The sequence below is a fragment of the Euprymna scolopes genome, chromosome 26 (genome assembly GCF_053919585.1).
Source record: "Euprymna scolopes isolate OS-2025 chromosome 26, ASM5391958v1, whole genome shotgun sequence".
Lineage (NCBI taxonomy): Eukaryota > Metazoa > Mollusca > Cephalopoda > Sepiida > Sepiolidae > Euprymna > Euprymna scolopes.
In genome coordinates this window covers 32939829-32963426 of record NC_136507.1, presented here as the reverse complement: position 1 = coordinate 32963426, position 23598 = coordinate 32939829, and the positions used below count along the sequence as shown (strand labels likewise).

The 23598-nt window shown below is 23.2% G+C and overlaps 1 protein-coding gene across 1 annotated transcript in view; it reads left to right on the top strand.

The window, feature by feature from the left end:
• The first annotated feature begins 1359 nt into the window (after nt 1–1359).
• LOC145247976 (tetratricopeptide repeat protein 8-like) overlaps nt 1360–23598 on the top strand; it is a 65157-nt gene continuing 42918 nt past the window's right edge. Inside the window, exons 1-2 of the mRNA XM_080109634.1 lie at nt 1360–1597; nt 20379–20569. Of these exons, the coding sequence (XP_079965760.1) occupies nt 1478–1597; nt 20379–20569 (311 nt within the window). The 5' untranslated portion in view covers nt 1360–1477. The remainder of the gene's footprint in view (nt 1598–20378; nt 20570–23598) is intronic.

The window sequence follows — 23598 nt, the reverse complement described above, 5'->3', positions numbered from 1 at the left end:
AAAAAGAGTGAGTGAGTTCGCTCATCGTTTATATATTTTTCGATAGGCTCCCAGGCAAGTTGGGAAGAAAGGTTTGAAAATTAAGTCTTTCTTTGAGCGTTGATTGGTTAAAAAGTGCATGTCTTCGTCACATGGTATGCTTTCAACTACGTCCGCCAAACAAGACACATTATAAGTTTTCTTCCATGCAGAATTTGCATGGGCGCATTTTGTAAAAATCTTTGCGCCTCTGAAATTTATTAATTTCTTTTTGTGCGCGTAATTGGGTTTTTATTTATTGATTTTAAAACAAGAAATGAAAGCATTTTTTAAGTGTGTTTGACAGTACAAGTCAAATAATTAGTGCAAACACTGCAGAAACATTTTTTGGCGCTTTTGTAGATTAGTTATATTTTAAAACAACGCATTTCAGGTGAAAACATTATTACGTACTTGCGTGTCATGTAGAAATTAGTATAAATTCCAAGAATCACAAAGAAGTAATCCAGTAGATGTGCTAGATGTATTTTTAACAAAAAGTCATCCACAATAACGTTGTGACATTTTATCCTTTAAAATGACGGCCCTAAATGAAAATCAAGGGAGATAAGTCGGTTTGTCAGACAGAATTACTGGCACAACACTTCCCCATTACAACATATGATTAAACTCGATAATTTGATAAATTCTTATTTTCACTTTTTGGGTTTGTATTACTGTACGCATAGATTCGAAAAAGTTGTCAAAAAACAAATATATAACAAATAAATGTTATCAAAGGCAAGATAAGTTACTTTTCTACCTAACTGGATATATATTTTCGTGTTTTTATTCAATGTAACATGTTTATTCAGCTCGAAAAGCATACAGTGTTTACCGATGTATTGGAAAATTAAAAATGGCGCCCGACACTCACTTTAACATTCTGTGTTTTTTTAATAGTATTTTGTCTAGTTTATTATTTATAAAACCTTTTCCCAAACTTACCATGTTAAAGTGAGTGTCGGGCGCCATTTTTAATTTTCCAATACATCGGTAAACACTGCATGCTTTTCGAGCTGAATAAATATGTTACATTGAATAAAAACAAAAAAATGTATCCAGTTTGGTAGAAAAGTAACTTATCTTGCCTTTGATAACATTTATTTGTTATATATTTGTTTTTTGACAACTTTTTCGAATCTGTGTACAGTAATACAAACCCCACTTTTTTCGTAATTTTTCCCATTTAATTTCGGCATGACACGTAAGTACGTAAGAATGTTTTCACCTGAAATGCGTCACTAATCTGCACAAGTACCCTTTTATGTATTCATTTTTAACGGTGTACAATACGAGCTCGTGACGAAGAGAAGATAACTCTCACAGAAGAATTCCATCGCTAGAGTTAAGTCCCTTTGCAATAAATCAATTGTTGTGTTGGTAACCGTATACAACATGGCCGCTGTCGTTGTTATTGTTTGAGAAGATCCGCTTTGAAACCTTTGAATATTGAACAATGCCACCGTTAGAAAGAATGGATCCAATGTTCTACGCAATCAGCAAATTCCGACGAAGGAAATTTAAAGAATGCGCTGAGCTTTGTACAATCATTCTCGAGAAAAGTCCCTACGATCAGGTAAAAAAAAAAGCGGAACTTGTTGCTGTTTCTCTCGGTGCAGTTTCAGATTGGCACTTATGGTGACGAACAAAAACGAAGAAAAACCTTTGCCATTCCGGCATATATCTCGAGACATTTTTTTCTAGACGGTGATAGTTGATTTGGCGTCCCCGATGAAACATCTTCCACATTCTTTTAGGTCATTATAAGAAGTTTGGCGTAAGAATTATACTTTTCTGTAAAAAAAAAAAAAAAAAAAAAAAAAATGTTAATTTGTTTTTACGAATGTTTCACATAAAAAGAAAATTAACAGTTACAAGAAATAAATATTACACGATTATGAAATTATTTTTGTCAACTTTATTTAATGTAACAATGTTTTAGAAAAAAAAATAAGAAGAAGAAGTTATGGCATTCCGGTAATTATCTTGAGACATTCTTTAAAGTAAATAAAAAAAAATTTACAGAAAAATATCTGTTTTATGCCAAACTTCTTATAATACTACAAATACTAATGCTACAAATTCTACTAATAATTTGTCTAAGAATGTGATAAATTCCTTCAGTTAAAATATCGGCCCTCTTGGTGTTTAGGGAAACAGAAATATGAGGAAGAAAATGGGACATAAGTCATGTTACACCTGTAGTAAGAATCCCACTTGATTTGATAGCGAAATTGACGTCATTACTATAAATTATGGATAGAATTTAAAAATTGAAATCATTGTAAAATAACTTAATTACTAAGTATCTAATAATTACTAGACTACCCGTGACCCGTTGGGTCAGTATGTTTTATTAGCTATGCAATTCATGTATGAGGGTGACACTTGTGACGTAATGAAAATAGTTTTTTTTTTTTTTTTGTTGACATAACAGAAATATTTCTATGAAAGTATATTAAAATGAAAAATCACGGACGGATCACTCAAACATGAAAAAAAATAAAATCCTCCCTATTCGTGTAAAGTTATCTATTTTTCCGAATAATCGCTCAAATTAAACATGATTTTCCTACGAATCAAATGCCGACGAAAGTCATTTAGCAGCAAAAACGCACATGAACCTACCGATGAGAAATATAAAAATGAAAAACCCATATTGGAATCTTTCAACGAAGTTATAGAAACTTAAAATCTAAAAAAAAAAAAAATAATAATTAATAAAACCTGAAGCAAAAAAATAAAACCTAAATAAATAAAATAAAACTAATATTGAAACAGATTAGTAAATGTGTCAACAAATTCACCGTTCTCACAACTATTTTGTATCTAGAAATGTAAATAAAAAATAAAAAAAGAAGGAAGGAAAAGGGACGGAGAGAGAGTAGTAGTAGTAGTCTTGGCTTTACTACAATTGTTCTTATGTTTGTCAACGGGTTAAAGTTGTTTAGTTGTAAGAAAATAATGACAGTATAGTTGTAATAAAGAATAGTTGCAAAACACCCCCACTCTTCCCATGTTAAATAATAATTTCGAAATAATAACGTTAATATTTCAGTACGCAGGTCAAAATCTGCAAAAGAAGCAATTTGTGTTTATTTGTTTACATTGTTATGGATTAATGTTTATGCGCGCATGCGCAACCGGATGTCGTAAACCGGAAAGTGTGTTACATCACTCGTTACAAGGTCATTTGAGCTTTATAATTATATAGATTAGTATAAAAAAATAAGGTGCTAGTGCACTTACTGATCCGCGCTATTTTTTTAAATCGTATTTCCATGTTTAATTAAAGTTTTTTTTATATGTTTTTTATTCAATTGTAAGGTTAAAGTATAGAATAGGTACAAAACACCCTCCCCTCCCCATGTTAAGAATGGCTTTTTAAATAATAACGTTATTATTTCAGCAAGGATCAATAAGTGTACTAGTACCAAAAATAGTTATTGTAAAAGAATTTGTAAAAACTTAAAGTCATATTTAAGTAACACAATTCGATTGGCTATTAAAAGTGAAACATTTTACTTTATTTTAAAATTAAAAAAAATTAATTTGATCTTTAAAAAAATTAATTAGATCTTTAAAAAAACTTTAATTAGATCTTTAAAACATTGATTATATCTTTAAAAAAATTAATTAGATCTTTAAAAAATTGATTAGATCTTTAAAAATTAATTAGATCTTTAAAAAAATTGATTAGATCTATAAAAAATTAATTAGATCTTTAAAAGTTAATTAGATCTTTAAAAATTAAATAGATGTTTAAAAAATTAATTAGATCTTTAAAAAATTGATTAGATCTTTAAAAAATTGATTAGATCTTTAAAAAATTGATTAGATCTATAAAAAATTAATTAGATCTTTAAAAAATTGATTAGATCTTTAAAAATTAATTAGATCTTTAAAAATTAATTAGATCTTTAAAAATTAAATAGATGTTTAAAAAATTAATTAGATCTTTAAAAATTAATTAGATCTTTAAAAATTAATTAGATCTTTAAAAATTAATTAGATCTTTAAAAAAATTGATTAGATCTATAAAAAATTAATTAGATCTTTAAAAGTTAATTAGATCTTTAAAAATTAAATAGATGTTTAAAAAATTAATTAGATCTTTAAAAATTAATTAGATCTTTAAAAAATTGATTAGATCTTTAAAAAATTGATTAGATCTTTAAAAAATTGATTAGATCTATAAAAAATTGATTAGATCTTTAAAAAATTGATTAGATCTTTAAAAAATTAATTAGATCTTTAAAAAATTGATTAGATCTATAAAAAATTGATTAGATCTATAAAAAATTGATTAGATCTTTAAAAAATTGATTAGATCTATAAAAAATTGATTAGATCTTTAAAAAATTGATTAGATCTATAAAAAATTGATTAGATCTTTAAAAATTGATTAGATCTATAAAAAATTAATTAGATGTTTAAAAAATTGATTAGATCTTTAAAAAATTGATTAGATCTTTAAAAAATTGATTAGATCTATAAAAAATTGATTAGATCTTTAAAAAATTGATTAGATCTTTAAAAAATTGATTAGATCTATAAAAAATTGATTAGATCTATAAAAAATTAATTAGATGTTTAAAAAATTGATTAGATCTTTAAATAATTAATTAGATCTTTAAAAAATTAATTAGATCTTTAAAAAATTAATTAGATCTTTAAAAAATTGATTAGATCTTTAAAAAATTAATTAGATCTTTAAAAAATTGATTAGATCTTTAAAAAATTGATTAGATCTTTAAAAAATTGATTAGATCTTTAAAAAATTGATTAGATCTATAAAAAATTGATTAGATCTTTAAAAAATTGATTAGATCTTTAAAAAATTGATTAGATCTATAAAAAATTGATTAGATCTATAAAAAATTAATTAGATCTTTAAAAAATTGATTAGATCTTTAAAAAATTAATTAGATCTTTAAAAAATTGATTAGATCTATAAAAAATTGATTAGATCTATAAAAAATTGATTAGATCTTTAAAAAATTGATTAGATCTATAAAAAATTGATTAGATCTTTAAAAAATTGATTAGATCTATAAAAAATTGATTAGATCTATAAAAAATTAATTAGATCTTTAAAAATTGATTAGATCTTTAAAAAATTGATTAGATCTATAAAAAATTAATTAGATGTTTAAAAAATTGATTAGATCTTTAAAAAATTGATTAGATCTATAAAAAATTGATTAGATCTTTAAAAATTGATTAGATCTATAAAACATTAATTAGATGTTTAAAAAATTAATTAGATCTTTAAAAAATTGATTAGATCTATAAAAAATTGATTAGATCTATAAAAAATTGATTAGATCTTTAAAAAATTGATTAGATCTATAAAAAATTGATTAGATCTTTAAAAAATTGATTAGATCTATAAAAAATTGATTAGATCTTTAAAAAATTGATTAGATCTTTAAAAAATTGATTAGATCTTTAAAAAATTGATTAGATCTTTAAAAAATTGATTAGATCTATAAAAAATTGATTAGATCTTTAAAAAATTGATTAGATCTTTAAAAAATTGATTAGATCTTTAAAAAATTGATTAGATCTATAAAAAATTGATTAGATCTATAAAAAATTAATTAGATCTTTAAAAAATTGATTAGATCTTTAAAAAATTAATTAGATCTTTAAAAAATTGATTAGATCTTTAAAAAATTGATTAGATCTATAAAAAATTGATTAGATCTTTAAAAAATTGATTAGATCTATAAAAAATTGATTAGATCTTTAAAAATTGATTAGATCTATAAAAAATTGATTAGATCTATAAAAAATTAATTAGATCTTTAAAAATTGATTAGATCTTTAAAAAATTGATTAGATCTTTAAAAAATTAATTAGATGTTTAAAAAATTGATTAGATCTTTAAAAAATTGATTAGATCTATAAAAAATTGATTAGATCTTTAAAAATTGATTAGATCTATAAAAAATTAATTAGATGTTTAAAAAATTGATTAGATCTTTAAAAAATTAATTAGATCTTTAAAAAATTAATTAGATCTTTAAAAAATTAATTAGATCTTTAAAAAATTGATTAGATCTTTAAAAAATTGATTAGATCTTTAAAAAATTGATTAGATCTTTAAAAAATTGATTAGATCTTTAAAAAATTGATTAGATCTATAAAAAATTGATTAGATCTTTAAAAAATTGATTAGATCTTTAAAAAATTGATTAGATCTATAAAAAATTGATTAGATCTATAAAAAATTGATTAGATCTTTAAAAAATTGATTAGATCTATAAAAAATTGATTAGATCTTTAAAAAATTGATTAGATCTATAAAAAATTGATTAGATCTATAAAAAATTAATTAGATCTTTAAAAAATTGATTAGATCTTTAAAAAATTGATTAGATCTATAAAAAATTGATTAGATCTTTAAAAAATTGATTAGATCTATAAAAAATTGATTAGATCTTTAAAAAATTGATTAGATCTATAAAAAATTGATTAGATCTTTAAAAAATTGATTAGATCTTTAAAAAATTAATTACATCTTTAAAAAATTGATTAGATCTTTAAAAAATTAATTAGATCTTTAAAAAATTGATTAGATCTATAAAAAATTAATTAGATCTTTAAAAAATTAATTAGATCTTTAAAAAATTGATTAGATCTTTAAAAAATTAATTAGATCTTTAAAAAATTGATTAGATCTATAAAAAATTGATTAGATCTTTAAAAAATTGATTAGATCTTTAAAAAATTAATTAGATCTATAAAAAATTGATTAGATCTATAAAAAATTGATTAGATCTTTAAAAAATTGATTAGATCTATAAAAAATTAATTAGATCTTTAAAAAATTGATTAGATCTATAAAAAATTGATTAGATCTTTAAAAAATTGATTAGATCTTTAAAAAATTAATTAGATCTTTAAAAAATTGATTAGATCTTTAAAAAATTAATTAGATCTTTAAAAAATTGATTAGATCTATAAAAAATTAATTAGATCTTTAAAAAATTAATTAGATCTTTAAAAAATTGATTAGATCTTTAAAAAATTAATTAGATCTTTAAAAAATTGATTAGATCTATAAAAAATTGATTAGATCTTTAAAAAATTAATTAGATCTTTAAAAAATTGATTAGATCTTTAAAAAATTGATTAGATCTATAAAAAATTGATTAGATCTTTAAAAAATTAATAAGATCTTTAAAAAATTGATTAGATCTATAAAAAATTAATTAGATCTTTAAAAAATTGATTAGATCTTTAAAAAATTGATTAGATCTTAAAAAAATTGATTAGATCTTTAAAAAATTAATTAGATCTTTAAAAAATTAATTAGATCTTTAAAAAATTGATTAGATCTATAAAAAATTGATTAGATCTTTAAAAAATTAATTAGATCTTTAAAAAATTGATTAGATCTATAAAAAATTGATTAGATCTTTAAAAAATTAATTAGATCTTTAAAAAATTGATTAGATCTTTAAAAAATTAATTAGATCTTTAAAAAATTGATTAGATCTATAAAAAATTTATTAGATCTTTAAAAAATTAATTAGATCTTTAAAAAATTGATTAGATCTATAAAAAATTGATTAGATCTTTAAAAAATTAATTAGATCTATAAAAAATTGATTAGATCTTTAAAAAATTAATTAGATCTTTAAAAAATTGATTAGATCTATAAAAAATTGATTAGATCTTTAAAAAATTAATTAGATCTTTAAAAAATTGATTAGATCTTTAAAAAATTGATTAGATCTATAAAAAATTAATTAGATCTTTAAAAAATTAATTAGATCTTTAAAAAATTGATTAGATCTTTAAAAAAATTGATTAGATCTTTAAAACATTAATTAGATCTTTAAAAAATTGATTAGATCTATAAAAAATTGATTAGATCTATAAAAAATTGATTAGATCTTTAAAAAATTGATTAGATCTTTAAAAAATTAATTAGATCTTTAAAAAATTGATTAGATCTTTAAAAAATTGATTAGATCTTTAAAAAATTAATTAGATCTTTAAAAAATTGATTAGATCTATAAAAAATTAATTAGATCTTTAAAAAATTGATTAGATCTTTAAAAAATTGATTAGATCTTTAAAAAATTAATTAGATCTTTAAAAATTAATTAGATCTTTAAAAAATTGATTAGATCTATAAAAAATTAATTAGATGTTTAAAAAATTGATTAGATCTATAAAAAATTGATTAGATCTTTAAAAAATTGATTAGATCTATAAAAAATTAATTAGATGTTTAAAAAATTGATTAGATCTTTAAAAAATTGATTAGATCTATAAAAAATTGATTAGATCTTTAAAAATTGATTAGATCTATAAAAAATTAATTAGATGTTTAAAAAATTGATTAGATCTTTAAAAAATTAATTAGATCTTTAAAATATTAATTAGATCTTTAAAAAATTGATTAGATCTTTAAAAAATTGGTATGATCTTTAAAAAATTGATTAGATCTTTAAAAAATTGATTAGATCTTTAAAAAATTGATTAGATCTTTAAAAAATTGATTAGATCTTTAAAAAATTAATTAGATCTTTAAAAAATTGATTAGATCTTTAAAAAATTGATTAGATCTATAAAAAATTGATTAGATCTTTAAAAAATTGATTAGATCTTTAAAAAATTGATTAGATCTATAAAAAATTGATTAGATCTTTAAAAAATTGATTAGATCTTTAAAAAATTGATTAGATCTTTAAAAAATTAATTAGATCTTTAAAAAATTGATTAGATCTTTAAAAAATTGATTAGATCTTTAAAAAATTGATTAGATCTTTAAAAAATTGATTAGATCTTTAAAAAATTAATTAGATCTTTAAAAAATTAATTAGATCTTTAAAAAATTGATTAGATCTATAAAAAATTAATTAGATCTTTAAAAAATTGATTAGATCTTTAAAAAATTGATTAGATCTTTAAAAAATTGATTAGATCTTTAAAAAATTGATTAGATCTATAAAAAATTGATTAGATCTTTAAAAAATTGATTAGATCTATAAAAAATTGATTAGATCTTTAAAAAATTAATTAGATCTTTAAAAAATTGATTAGATCTTTAAAAAATTAATTAGATCTTTAAAAAATTGATTAGATCTTTAAAAAATTGATTAGATCTATAAAAAATTAATTAGATCTTTAAAAAATTAATTAGATCTTTAAAAAATTGATTAGATTTTTAAAAAAATGTATTAGATCTTTAAAAAATTAATTAGATCTTTAAAAAATTGATTAGATCTATAAAAAATTGATTAGATCTATAAAAAATTGATTAGATCTTTAAAAAATTGATTAGATCTATAAAAAATTGATTAGATCTTTAAAAAATTGATTAGATCTATAAAAAATTGATTAGATCTATAAAAAATTGATTAGATCTTTAAAAAATTGATTAGATCTTTAAAAAATTGATTAGATCTATAAAAAATTAATTAGATCTTTAAAAAATTGATTAGATCTTTAAAAATTAATTAGATCTTTAAAAAATTGATTAGATCTTTAAAAAATTAATTAGATCTTTAAAAAATTGATTAGATCTTTAAAAAATTGATTAGATCTTTAAAAATTAATTAGATCTTTAAAAAATTGATTAGATCTTTAAAAAATTGATTAGATCTTTAAAAAATTGATTAGATCTTTAAAAAATTGATTAGATCTTTAAAAAATTGATTAGATCTTTAAAAAATTGATTAGATCTATAAAAAATTAATTAGATCTTTAAAAAATTGATTAGATCTTTAAAAAATTAATTAGATCTTTAAAAATTAATTAGATCTTTAAAAAATTGATTAGATCTATAAAAAATTAATTAGATGTTTAAAAAATTGATTAGATCTTTAAAAAATTGATTAGATCTTTAAAAAATTGATTAGATCTATAAAAAATTAATTAGATGTTTAAAAAATTGATTAGATCTTTAAAAAATTGATTAGATCTATAAAAAATTGATTAGATCTTTAAAAATTGATTAGATCTATAAAAAATTAATTAGATGTTTAAAAAATTGATTAGATCTTTAAAAAATTAATTAGATCTTTAAAAAATTAATTAGATCTTTAAAAAATTGATTAGATCTTTAAAAAATTGATTAGATCTTTAAAAAATTGATTAGATCTTTAAAAAATTGATTAGATCTATAAAAAATTGATTAGATCTATAAAAAATTGATTAGATCTTTAAAAAATTGATTAGATCTTTAAAAAATTGATTAGATCTTTAAAAAATTGATTAGATCTTTAAAAAATTGATTAGATCTATAAAAAATTGATTAGATCTATAAAAAATTGATTAGATCTTTAAAAAATTGATTAGATCTATAAAAAATTAATTAGATCTTTAAAAATTAATTAGATCTTTAAAAAATTGATAAGATCTTTAAAAAATTAATTAGATCTTTAAAAAATTGATTAGATCTTTAAAAAATTAATTAGATCTTTAAAAAATTGATTAGATCTATAAAAAATTGATTAGATCTATAAAAAATTGATTAGATCTTTAAAAAATTGATTAGATCTATAAAAAATTGATTAGATCTTTAAAAAATTGATTAGATCTATAAAAAATTGATTAGATCTTTAAAAAATTGATTAGATCTTTAAAAAATTGATTAGATCTATAAAAAATTAATTAGATCTTTAAAAAATTGATTAGATCTTTAAAAATTAATTAGATCTTTAAAAAATTGATTAGATCTTTAAAAAATTAATTAGATCTTTAAAAAATTGATTAGATCTTTAAAAAATTGATTAGATCTTTAAAAATTAATTAGATCTTTAAAAAATTGATTAGATCTTTAAAAAATTGATTAGATCTTTAAAAAATTGATTAGATCTTTAAAAAATTGATTAGATCTTTAAAAAATAGATTAGATCTTTAAAAAATTGATTAGATCTATAAAAAATTAATTAGATCTTTAAAAAATTGATTAGATCTTTAAAAAATTGATTAGATCTTTAAAAAATTAATTAGATCTTTAAAAATTAATTAGATCTTTAAAAAATTGATTAGATCTATAAAAAATTAATTAGATCTTTAAAAAATTGATTAGATCTTTAAAAAATTGATTAGATCTTTAAAAAATTGATTAGATCTTTAAAAAATTGATTAGATCTATAAAAAATTGATTAGATCTATAAAAAATTAATTAGATCTTTAAAAAATTAATTAGATCTTTAAAAAATTGATTAGATCTTTAAAAATTGATTAGATCTTTAAAAAATTGATTAGATCTTTAAAAAATTGATTAGATCTTTAAAAAATTGATTAGATCTTTAAAAAATTGATTAGATCTATAAAAAATTGATTAGATCTTTAAAAAATTGATTAGATCTTTAAAAAATTGATTAGATCTTTAAAAAATGGATTAGATCTATAAAAAATTGATTAGATCTTTAAAAAATTAATTAGATCTTTAAAAAATTGATTAGATCTTTAAAAAGTTGATTAGATCTTTAAAAAATTGATTAGATCTTTAAAAAATTGATTAGATCTTTAAAAAATTGATTAGATCTTTAAAAAATTGATTAGATCTTTAAAAAATTGATTAGATCTTTAAAAAATTGATTAGATCTTTAAAAAATTGATTAGATCTATAAAAAATTGATTAGATCTTTAAAAATTAATTAGATCTTTAAAAAATTGATTAGATCTATAAAAAATTAATTAGATCTTTAAAAAATTGATTAGATCTTTAAAAATTAATTAGATCTTTAAAAAATTGATTAGATCTTTAAAAATTAATTAGATCTTTAAAAAATTGATTAGATCTTTAAAAAATTGATTAGATCTATAAAAAATTGATTAGATCTTTAAAAAATTAATTAGATCTTTAAAAATTAATTAGATCTTTAAAAAATTGATTAGATCTATAAAAAATTGATTAGATCTTTAAAAAATTGATTAGATCTTTAAAAAATTGATTAGATCTTTAAAAAATTGATTAGATCTTTAAAAAATTGATTAGATCTTTAAAAAATTGATTAGATCTATAAAAAATTGATTAGATCTTTAAAAAATTAATTAGATCTTTAAAAATTAATTAGATCTTTAAAAAATTGATTAGATCTATAAAAAATTAATTAGATCTTTAAAAAATTGATTAGATCTTTAAAAAATTGATTAGATCTTTAAAAAATTGATTAGATCTTTAAAAAATTGATTAGATCTTTAAAAAATTGATTAGATCTTTAAAAAATTGATTAGATCTTTAAAAAATTTATTAGATCTTTAAAAAATTGATTAGATCTTTAAAAAATTAATTAGATCTTTAAAAATTAATTAGATCTTTAAAAAATTGATTAGATCTTTAAACAATTGATTAGATCTTTAAAAAATTGATTAGATCTTTAAAAAATTGATTAGATCTTTAAAAAATTGATTAGATCTTTAAAAAATTGATTAGATCTTTAAAAAATTGATTAGATCTTTAAAAAATTGATTAGATCTATAAAAAATTAATAAGATCTTTAAAAAATTGATTAGATCTTTAAAAAATTGATTAGATCTTTAAAAAATTAATTAGATCTTTAAAAATTAATTAGATCTTTAAAAAATGATTAGATCTATAAAAAATTAATTAGATCTTTAAAAAATTGATTAGATCTTTAAAAAATTGATTAGATCTTTAAAAAATTGATTAGATCTTTAAAAAATTGATTAGATCTTTAAAAAATTGATTAGATCTTTAAAAAAATTGATTAGATCTTTAAAAAATTGATTAGATCTTTAAAAAATTTATTAGATCTTTAAAAAATTGATTAGATCTTTAAAAAATTGATTAGATCTTTAAAAAATTGATTAGATCTATAAAAAATTGATTAGATCTATAAAAAATTAATTAGATCTTTAAAAAATTGATTAGATCTTTAAAAATTAATTAGATCTTTAAAAAATTGATTAGATCTTTAAAAAATTGATTAGATCTTTAAAAAATATATTAGATCTTTAAAAAATTGATTAGATCTTTAAAAAATTGATTAGATCTTTAAAAAATTGATTAGATCTTTAAAAAATTGATTAGATCTTTAAAAAATTAATTAGATCTTTAAAAAATTAATTAGATCTTTAAAAAATTGATTAGATCTTTAAAAAATTAATTAGATCTTTAAAAAATTGATTAGATCTTTAAAAAATTAATTAGATCTTTAAAAAATTAATTAGATCTTTAAAAAATTAATTAGATCTTTAAAAAATTGATTAGATCTTTAAAAAATTGATTAGATCTTTAAAAAATTAATTAGATCTTTAAAAAATTGATTAGATCTTTAAAAAATTAATTAGATCTTTAAAAAATTGATTAGATCTTTAAAAGATTAATTAGATCTTTAAAAAATTGATTAGATCTTTAAAAAATTGATTAGATCTTTAAAAAATTGATTAGATCTTTAAAAAATTAATTAGATCTTTAAAAAATTGATTAGATCTTTAAAAAATTGATTAGATCTATAAAAAATTGATTAGATCTTTAAAAAATTGATTAGATCTTTAAAAAATTGATTAGATCTATAAAAAATTAATTAGATCTTTAAAAAATTAATTAGATCTTTAAAAAATTGATTAGATCTTTAAAAAATTGATTAGATCTATAAAAATTAATTAGATCTTTAAAAAATTAATTAGATCTATAAAAAATTGATTAGATCTTTAAAAAATTGATTAGATCTTTAAAAAATTAATTAGATCTTTAAAAAATTAATTAGATCTTTTAAAAATTGATTAGATCTTTAAAAAATTGATTAGATCTTTAAAAAATTAATTAGATCTTTAAAAAATTAATTAGATCTATAAAAAATTGATTAGATCTTTAAAAAATTAATTAGATCTTTAAAAAATTGATTAGATCTTTAAAAATTAATTAGATCTTTAAAAAATTGATTAGATCTTTAAAAAATTGATTAGATCTATAAAAAATTGATTAGATCTTTAAAAAATTGATTAGATCTTTAAAAAATTGATTAGATCTATAAAAAATTAATTAGATCTTTAAAAAATTAATTAGATCTTTAAAAAATTGATTAGATCTTTAAAAAATTGATTAGATCTATAAAAAATTAATTAGATCTTTAAAAAATTAATTAGATCTTTAAAAAATGTATTAGATCTTTAAAAAATTAATTAGATCTATAAAAAATTGATTAGATCTTTAAAAATTAATTAGATCTTTAAAAAATTGATTAGATCTTTAAAAAATTGATTAGATCTATAAAAAATTGATTAGATCTTTAAAAAATTGATTAGATCTTTAAAAAATTAATTAGATCTTTAAAAAATTGATTAGATCTTTAAAAAATTAATTAGATCTTTAAAAAATTGATTAGATCTTTAAAAAATTAATTAGATCTTTAAAAAATTAATTAGATCTTTAAAAAATTGATTAGATCTTTAAAAAATTGATTAGATCTTTAAAAAATTGATTAGATCTTTAAAAAATTGATTAGATCTTTAAAAAATTGATTAGATCTTTAAAAAATTAATTAGATCTTTAAAAATTGATTAGATCTTTAAAAAATTGATTAGATCTTTAAAAAATTGATTAGATCTTTAAAAAATTAATTAGATCTATAAAAAATTAATTAGATCTTTAAAAAATTGATTAGATCTTTAAAAAATTGATTAGATCTATAAAAAATTAATTAGATCTATAAAAAATTGATTAGATCTTTAAAAAATTGATTAGATCTATAAAAAATTAATTAGATCTTTTAAAAATTGATTAGATCTTTAAAAAATTAATTAGATCTTTAAAAAATTAATTAGATCTTTAAAAAATTTATTAGATCTTTAAAAAATTGATTAGATCTTTAAAAAATTGATTAGATCTTTAAAAAATTGATTAGATCTTTAAAAAATTAATTAGATCTTTAAAAAATTGATTAGATCTTTAAAAAATTGATTAGATCTTTAAAAAATTGATTAGATCTTTAAAAAATTAATTAGATCTTTAAAAAATTAATTAGATCTTTAAAAAATTGATTAGATCTTTAAAAAATTGATTAGATCTTTAAAAATTAATTAGATCTTTAAAAATTGATTAGATCTTTAAAAAATTAATTAGATCTTTAAAAAATTGATTAGATCTTTAAAAAATTAATTAGATCTTTAAAAGATTAATTAGATCTTTAAAAAATTGATTAGATCTATAAAAAATTAATTAGATCTTTAAAAAATTGATTAGATCTATAAAAAATTGATTAGATCTTTAAAAAATTGATTAGATCTATAAAAAATTGATTAGATCTTTAAAAATTAATTAGATCTTTAAAAATTAATTAGATCTTTAAAAATTAAATAGATGTTTAAAAAATTAATTAGATCTTTAAAAATTAATTAGATCTTTAAAAATTAATTAGATCTTTAAAAAAATTGATTAGATCTATAAAAAATTAATTAGATCTTTAAAAGTTAATTAGATCTTTAAAAATTAAATAGATGTTTAAAAAATTAATTAGATCTATAAAAAATTAATTAGATCTTTAAAAAATTGATTAGATCTTTAAAAATTAATTAGATCTTAAAAAAATTAATTAGATCTTTAAAAATTAATTAGATCTTTAAAAATTAATTAGATCTTTAAAAAAATTGATTAGATCTATAAAAAATTAATTAGATCTTTAAAAGTTAATTAGATCTTTAAAAATTAAATAGATGTTTAAAAAATTAATTAGATCTATAAAAAATTAATTAGATCTTTAAAAAATTGATTAGATCTTTAAAAATTAATTAGATCTTTAAAAAATTAATTAGATCTTTAAAAAATTGATTAGATCTATAAAAAATTAATTAGATCTTTAAAAGTTAATTAGATCTTTAAAAATTAATTAGATCTTTAAAAAATTGATTAGATCTTTAAAAATTAATTAGATCTTTAAAAAATCGAAAATGCAAGGAAGTCGACAACAAATTACTGGTGTGGCAGAAAAGGAAATCGACTCAGATATTTTCACATATATTATGTATCAAAACAATATCAGTTCTAATTATCTTTGTGCAAAAATATCTGTTTTCTACTATTGTCAATTTCAATATCGTTTCTTTTTATTATTTGTCATTTTATTTATAAAATTACGCGGATGTGATTCAATAAAAAAAATCTAAACTGCTAAAAATCATTTTTTTTTTTTAAATCCTGTATTTAATAAAAATCATTTAATAATAATAAAAAAAAAATTGTTTTCTAATATTGTCAATTTCCATATTTATAAAATGACGCCAGTTTCATTATCGGGGTAACATGACTTATGCCCCATTTTCTTCCTCATATTTCTGTTTCTCTAAACTGCAAGAGGGCTAAAATATATGTTGGAAGATGTTTCGTCGGGACATCAAATCGGCTATCACCGCCTTGAAAACAGGGGGAGTAATTCAAGAATAAATTGTCTTGAGATATATGCCGGAGTGCCAAACCTTTATACTTACTCTTTGCAGAACGAATACATCATATTCCAAAAATTACGCAAATCGATCAATAGTTAAAAAAAAAAACCTAAAAAATCACTATTTATGATTTTTAGCGATTTTACTATTAAACTGCATTGAATTTGAGGCTTATTTTATTTTTCACTCGCGACACTTCGATTTGAGTTGTTTCCCTTTATTTATTTCATCGGATTCAGTAAAATACAATAACTTGATTTGCTTGAATAAAAAAAAAAGTACTTGATCAAATTATGTGATTTTTGGAATACTTCATCTTCGTTCAAATAGAGTTGACAAATCGAATTTGTTAAATACGTCCTTTTAAGCAAAAACAAAGGCTGTAAATGACAAAGTTCTCTCTGATTCTCTCTCCTCTGATCTCGAACGCGTGGTTCAGTGGGGGAAGATGTGGCTGGTTACCTTTAATGCATCCAAAACCAAACTCCTATCCTTACATCATCAACGCTCTGATCCCCATCTGGCATCAATTGTGATGGATGGCTCTCGTCTGGGTGAGGCCCCGTGTTTTGACAAGCTTCTGGGTTTGACCTTTACTCCTGATCTGAAATGGAACGTGTACATCAAGTCTGTTGCCAAGGTCGCTGGAAAGATGGTGGGATCCTTCTACCGCTCCAGAAGATATCTCACTACTGATGCAATTCTCTATCTATATAAAAGCCAAGTACGTCCAAGGATGGAATACTGTTGCCATATCTGGGCAGGAGCTGCAAAAAACAGCCTATCCTGCCTTGACAGAGTACAAAATAGACTTTGTGGCTTAGTGGGGGATGCCCTTTTCTCTACCCTGCAACCTCTCTCCCACAGAAGAGACGTTGCGAGCCTATCCTTGTTTTATCGTTATTTCCATGGCAGGTGCTCGTCTGAACTCCAATCTCTGGTCCCCCCTCGCCAATCTTTCACGAAAAACACCCGTCTAGCTGAATCCACTGTGAAAAATTTCCCCCACTCTTTATCTGTGCCTAAATCAAAACGTGGATTCCATGAACAAAGCTTCTTTCTTAGAACTGCACGCCTGTGGAACTCTGTTCCGTCTGCCTGCTTCCCACCGGACTACCACTTGGATGTCTTCAAGTCCAATGTTAACAAATTCCTAATGAACCTCCCCCTTAAGTAAACACTTCATCAAATCTCCACACTAACGTAATGTACTTGCAATAACCCTTATCCCTGAGTGGCTTCCGGGCCTTGATAAGTGGTGATCACTGTGTAAAAAAAAAAAAAAACAACAATATTATGTACTTAATTGCCATGTTGAAAATAGTAATATATCCAAAGATTATGAAAATTCATTGAGTAGAACAACTCCTATTGTTATATATATATATATATATATATATATATATATATATATATAAAGTCTATCACTACAGGATACACAAATTGGACGACATTACGATGTAATCTAAAATATGCGTTCCAAGTTATGCTCCCTGTTTGTGAAATCTTCACCGTCTACTTTATAACATCTACAAAAAATGTAATTTTCCATAAAAATTAATTTTAACCATAAATAACTTTCTACTCTATAAATTTTCGTAATTTTTGGATATAATTGTATTTTCGACATGACAGTTAAGCAAGTAAAATTGCTTTTTGCTTAAAATGTTAAAATGAGATATTTAGAGAAATCGATATCTCTTCTCTCCCAACAAAAAAAAAGTCTATCAATATCGGCTAAACAATTGAAATGAATGGCTCTCCTCTTGGGGAAGCACTATGTCTTGAAAAGCTACTGGGACTGACATTCACCCCTGATCGGAAATGGAACACATACATCAAATCCGTTGCCAAGATTGCTGGAAAAATGGTTGGATCATTCTACTGCTCTAGTAGACATCTCACTGCCGATGCAATCCTCTATCTGTGTAAGAGCCAAGTACGTCATGAAATAGAATACTGGGCAGGAACTGCTCTGCGTGCCCTATCCTGCCTTGATAGATATAGAATGACTAACCTGACAAAATCCCACCCCTTCACTGTTGAGGTCCTTACATGCCAGAAAGCCTTCTACTCTAATAGTTTCTCCCCTCAAACTCCTACTTTGCACTTCCTTTCCTGTTTCCTGCCTTCCTGACTGCACTGACATGCAGAAATTAAAATGCAATGTAATAGACATCTCCCTACTTAACTCCCCATAATCCCCTGTTAGACATGATCCCAAATAGTAGCTCCTTACATCCAAGTGGCAGTTTGTCTTGTTGATTTGTGATACTAAAAAGTGGACCTGAGATGGACTTGAGTCACTAAGTGGTGAGTGGGGCGAATAGATAAAGAAATAGGAAGTGTTTTACAATAAACAATAAAAAAGGAAGTAGTAAACAATGAATCTGTAGGTAGTTTTAAATCAAGCCTGCAGATTTGACAATGACAATACAAGCCTACAGATAACAAAGACAGGGCAGCTTCCTGGTGGCCGGAGGGGATGGCGACTTCAGATATCCACGCAGAAGAGACAGTTAGTTGACAACTAGATGCCCTTTGCGGTGGATGGGAGTTGATTGCAACAATGGTTGGACAGTTTTTAGAGTTGACTGCGAAACAGAAAGAGAGACGAATTGCAACGAACAGACGAACATAACATTAAGAGAAGACACACACACTCACAAGTCCAACCGTCGAATATCGATGTGAAACATTGGCGTTGTGTTTTTCATGTTTGTTTTATTTTAATATTTCGACTTTGTGAAACCACGTGTGTCCCCATCGACAGTCGCCAGTGAGAAAATGATGATCCGGCCATAAGAAGAATAGTTGAACAAAAAATTCATGACACACAACGTTGGGAATCGGCGATCTGTCGGGGACCACACACATTTGGTCACAGATAGCCAGCTACGGAATAAATGTATTGTCAATTATTAAATGCTTTTTCTCTGATAGGTTTATAAGTGTAGTCATCGATAGGCAGAAATCAGAAGCTCGTAGTATTAATGCTGGCATCCCTCAGGGTTCCATCCTGGGCACAACTCTCTTTCTGATCTTTATCAATGACCTACCAAATCACATTTTGAGATCATTTGTAAACATTTATGCTGATGACACCACAATCTATGGCAAAACTTCAAAAGCTGGCACTGACAAAGATCTTTCTGATTCTCTCTCTCTCTCTCTTCTGATCTTGAGCACATGGTGCAATGGGGAAAAAGGTGGTTGGTTAATTTTAATCCATGGAAAGCCAGGTTTATCTTTTTTCATCACAATCACTCTGAACCCCATCTGGCCCCAATTAAAATGAATGGCTCTCATCTTGGGGTAACAACATATCTTAACAAGATTCCGCGATTGACCTTCACTCTTGATCTGAAATCGAACACATACATCAAATCTGTTGCCAAGATAGCTGGAAAAATGGTTGGATCATTCTACTGCTCCAGTAGGTACCTCACTATTAATGCAGTTCTCTATCCATATAAAACCCAAGTATGTCTTAAAATGGAATACTGTTGCCACATCTTGCTACTTCAACTGTTCTACATTTACTAACGCAAGAATTTTTTTTCAATGTGACCAATCCAACAAAGTCTCCTGAACTGAATAAATACTATTATTTTTTTTTTTTACTCTTTTGTTTCTAGAGGAATCCTGTCAGTTTTCCTTTATGGATTGCACGTATTGCCTCGCCATTATAGCTCTTCATTATCATATTCAGTCTAACATTACTTTTACATGCGGTGATTGTGTCAGACAGATTTTAGAAATTGACTTCCAAGCTAACTAATTTCTGACCAGGTCTTTATATATCCTTCTTTCTCTCAAATCCATCCTTATTTCTTGATTTTTCGCCCTGCTGACTGATCTTACTACCTCAACTGTTCTGCATCTACTAACTCAAAAATTTTTTTCAATGTGACCAAACCAACAAAGTCTCCTTAACTGTATAATATCTACTACTTTCTGTTCTTTTCCGTTTTTAGTGTGCATGGACATTGAAGACAAGAGCGTTAACCGAACAAGTTTATGTCGATGATTTGGATTTGGAAGAAGAAAGCATCGCTGAAACGCTGCTTGATGAAAATGCCATTGCCGAAACAGCTCGTCCTGGGACGTCCCTAAAGAACCCGGCCAATAACACACAAGACGGCATGGGAATCAGTCCTGCCATGAGGTAACAGTCATTTCTAATAACACTAGTTGAAGTACGGACCAGTATAGTGTTACGGCTGTCAAACAATGACAGAATCTATCATGCATGTGTGAATAGGATGATGATGTATGGAAGTTAAACCTGGCCAATGAGAGTTGAAGACATGCGTAGCATGGAGAGAAATGTGAATGATACAATAGATTTTGAATTCAATGACACATCTCTGCTTCTGACGCACATCCGTGACAAGGGTTGTTTTCTTAGAGTCTCACGCCGTCAATATCTGCAACAGAGAGATGAAACTCTCAGGTCATGAATGCATAAGTTTAATCATCATAACACTGCAGTTTGCAATCCCCTCTGATCCATTCAAGCAGAATTAAAAAAAATAGGAGCCATTACTTTTGGAACATCCTCATACATGCGAAATATTCAAATAAACAGTAAATAAATCAAATTGTGAATCTATTGAGAAATTTTGTTATCCTGATGATATCATGGGAACACAGGGTGGAGCAGGTGCTCGTGTGATTGAAAGATTTAGGAGTTGATGGAGTTAAGTACATGGAACTTGTGTCATTACTAACCAGCAGAGCATTACCGTTGTTGAATAAGGGAAGCGGCTATCACGCATGTGTATGCAGTGTGATGATGTATTGATGTGAAACCTGGCCAATGGGGGTTGAAGACATGTGTTGCATGGAGAGAAATGATATGAGAATGATATGATGGATGTGTAATGCGAGTCTTAAAAACAGGCTTGGTTCTGATGACCTGAGAACAATATTAGGCAGTATAGGGATATATGTGTGTAGAATAGGAGACTTTGATGGTATGGCGACGTTGAGAGAATGGGTGAGATAGCTGGTCCAGCTGACAGAAGAAGGGTACGGAAAACATGGGAAAAAATGATAAAGATATATTTGCAAGAAAGAGGGATAAATAAAGACCTGGTCAGATATAGGTTCATTTGGAAGTCAGTTTTTTAAATCCATCCAATGCATGCCAGCATATAGAATGGAAGTTAAACTGATGATGATGATGACGATGATAATGATGAAGCTGGTGATGATAACGATGATAATGACGATGGCACTGCTGATGATGATGACGATGTTGATGCTAATGATAATGAGGAGGAGGAGGTTTGGATCTGATGACCTGAGAACAATATTAGGCATTATAGAAAGATATGTGGAAGAGGAGACTTTGATGGTCTGGCCACATTGAAAGAACGGGTGAGAGTTCTAGGGCTAGTAGATGTAGAACAGTTGAGATAGCAGGTTCAGTTCACAGGAGAAGAGTAAGGAAAACATGCGAAAAAATAAAGATATATTTGAGAGAAAGAGGGATAAATAAAGACCTGTCCAGAGTTGTGTTAATTTGGAAGAAAAATGATATATGAACAATACAATGGATGTGTAGTGCGAGTTTTAGATCTGATAACCTCAGAGAAAGATTTAATCTGAATCGTATGGGGAGATCTGTGCTGAACAGAAGACTTAATTGGTTTGGTCACATTGAAAGAATGGATTAGAGTTTTAGGTAAGTAAATGTACGAAATGCGTTCAATAAGTAATGCCCCTGATCCATTTGTTATAACAGTAGAGCAATAAAACCTAACAAAATTATTAGTCTTTCTCTACTTAGGAAGGGAATAAGACATTTCGGCTTGGCTGATTCGATGGAGGGACAATTTGGTGTTGAGAACGTCAGTCACATTTTTCTAAAGATTTTATAACTTTTTTAAAAAATTAAGAAAAACATGATAATACCATTTTAAATGTTTTTTAAGAAAAATCATGTTTTTGCAAAAGATTTTTTTGTTAATTTTTTTCTAATTAATTTTTACATGATTAAAAACTGTAAAAATATTTTTAAGTTCTTTTGGTACTTATGCACTTATGTTACCGTGCTGAAACAATAGCTTTATTATTTAGAAAGCCATTCTTAACATGGGGAGGTGGCGATGTTTTGTCACTATTCTGTAGTTTTTCACCTAACAAAAAGATACCATGAAACTTCAATTTAACTCGAAAATACTATTTTAAAAAATAGCATGGTAACATAAGTGCATAAACACAAAAAATAACACGATATGAAAACAGACAAGACTCAGTTGGCAACAACGAGATTTCATATTATTTCTCTTAATGTAAAAAAAAATTCAGGTGTTTAGGCACTTATGTTACCGTGCTATTTTTAAATAGTATTTTCCAGTTAAATTGAAGTTTTACAATATCTTTTATTTTTATTATTAAATTGTTAGGTAAAAGTACAGGATAGTTACAAAACATCCTCATCTCATGTTAAGAATGGCTTTCTAAATAATAACGTTATTGTTTCAGTATGGTAACATAAGTGCATAAGTACATCATTTTTAAGTTTTTTTTTAATTAGATAAAATAATTTGAAAATATAATCTTGTTGACGACTGAATGTTGTCTGTCTTTCTGCTGCAATTTAAATAAACACAGTTCGAACTTTTAATGTTTATATCTTTTTGGTTGATTATTTTATAATTAACTTTTTAAAGGATTAATAACCTGAAAAAATTTTTAAAGATGTTCTTTTTTTTAAGAAAAACCAGATGAACATATAATCTTGTTAGTGACGACTGAATGTTGTTTGTTTTTGTGTTGCGCTTTAAACAAACATGGTTATTTTTAAGTTCTTTTTTTATAAATCAATTTAATTTTTCTCTTAATCATTTGTTTTTCAATTTTTTTTTCAAAGAAAAAAATATTTTGGTTTACTGAATTAATTTTAAAGATATAAAAAAAAAAACTTTGACTAAACGACAAAGCGCTAATTTGAGGCCGGAGAACATTCAATATAGATAAGCAAAATTAGACATTTTATCATTTTTATATTACTAGCAAGTCATTATTGGAAGCTTAAAGAAATGATTAGTTGAATGGAAAATAATATGTCAAACTAGTACATGTAGAAATTAAGACAACCTGTGTAGATTATGTCTAAATGAAAAAGTTGAAATTCTAAACTTTAAAGGTCCTCAAAGCTTATTTAATTGTAAAAGTGAAATAACA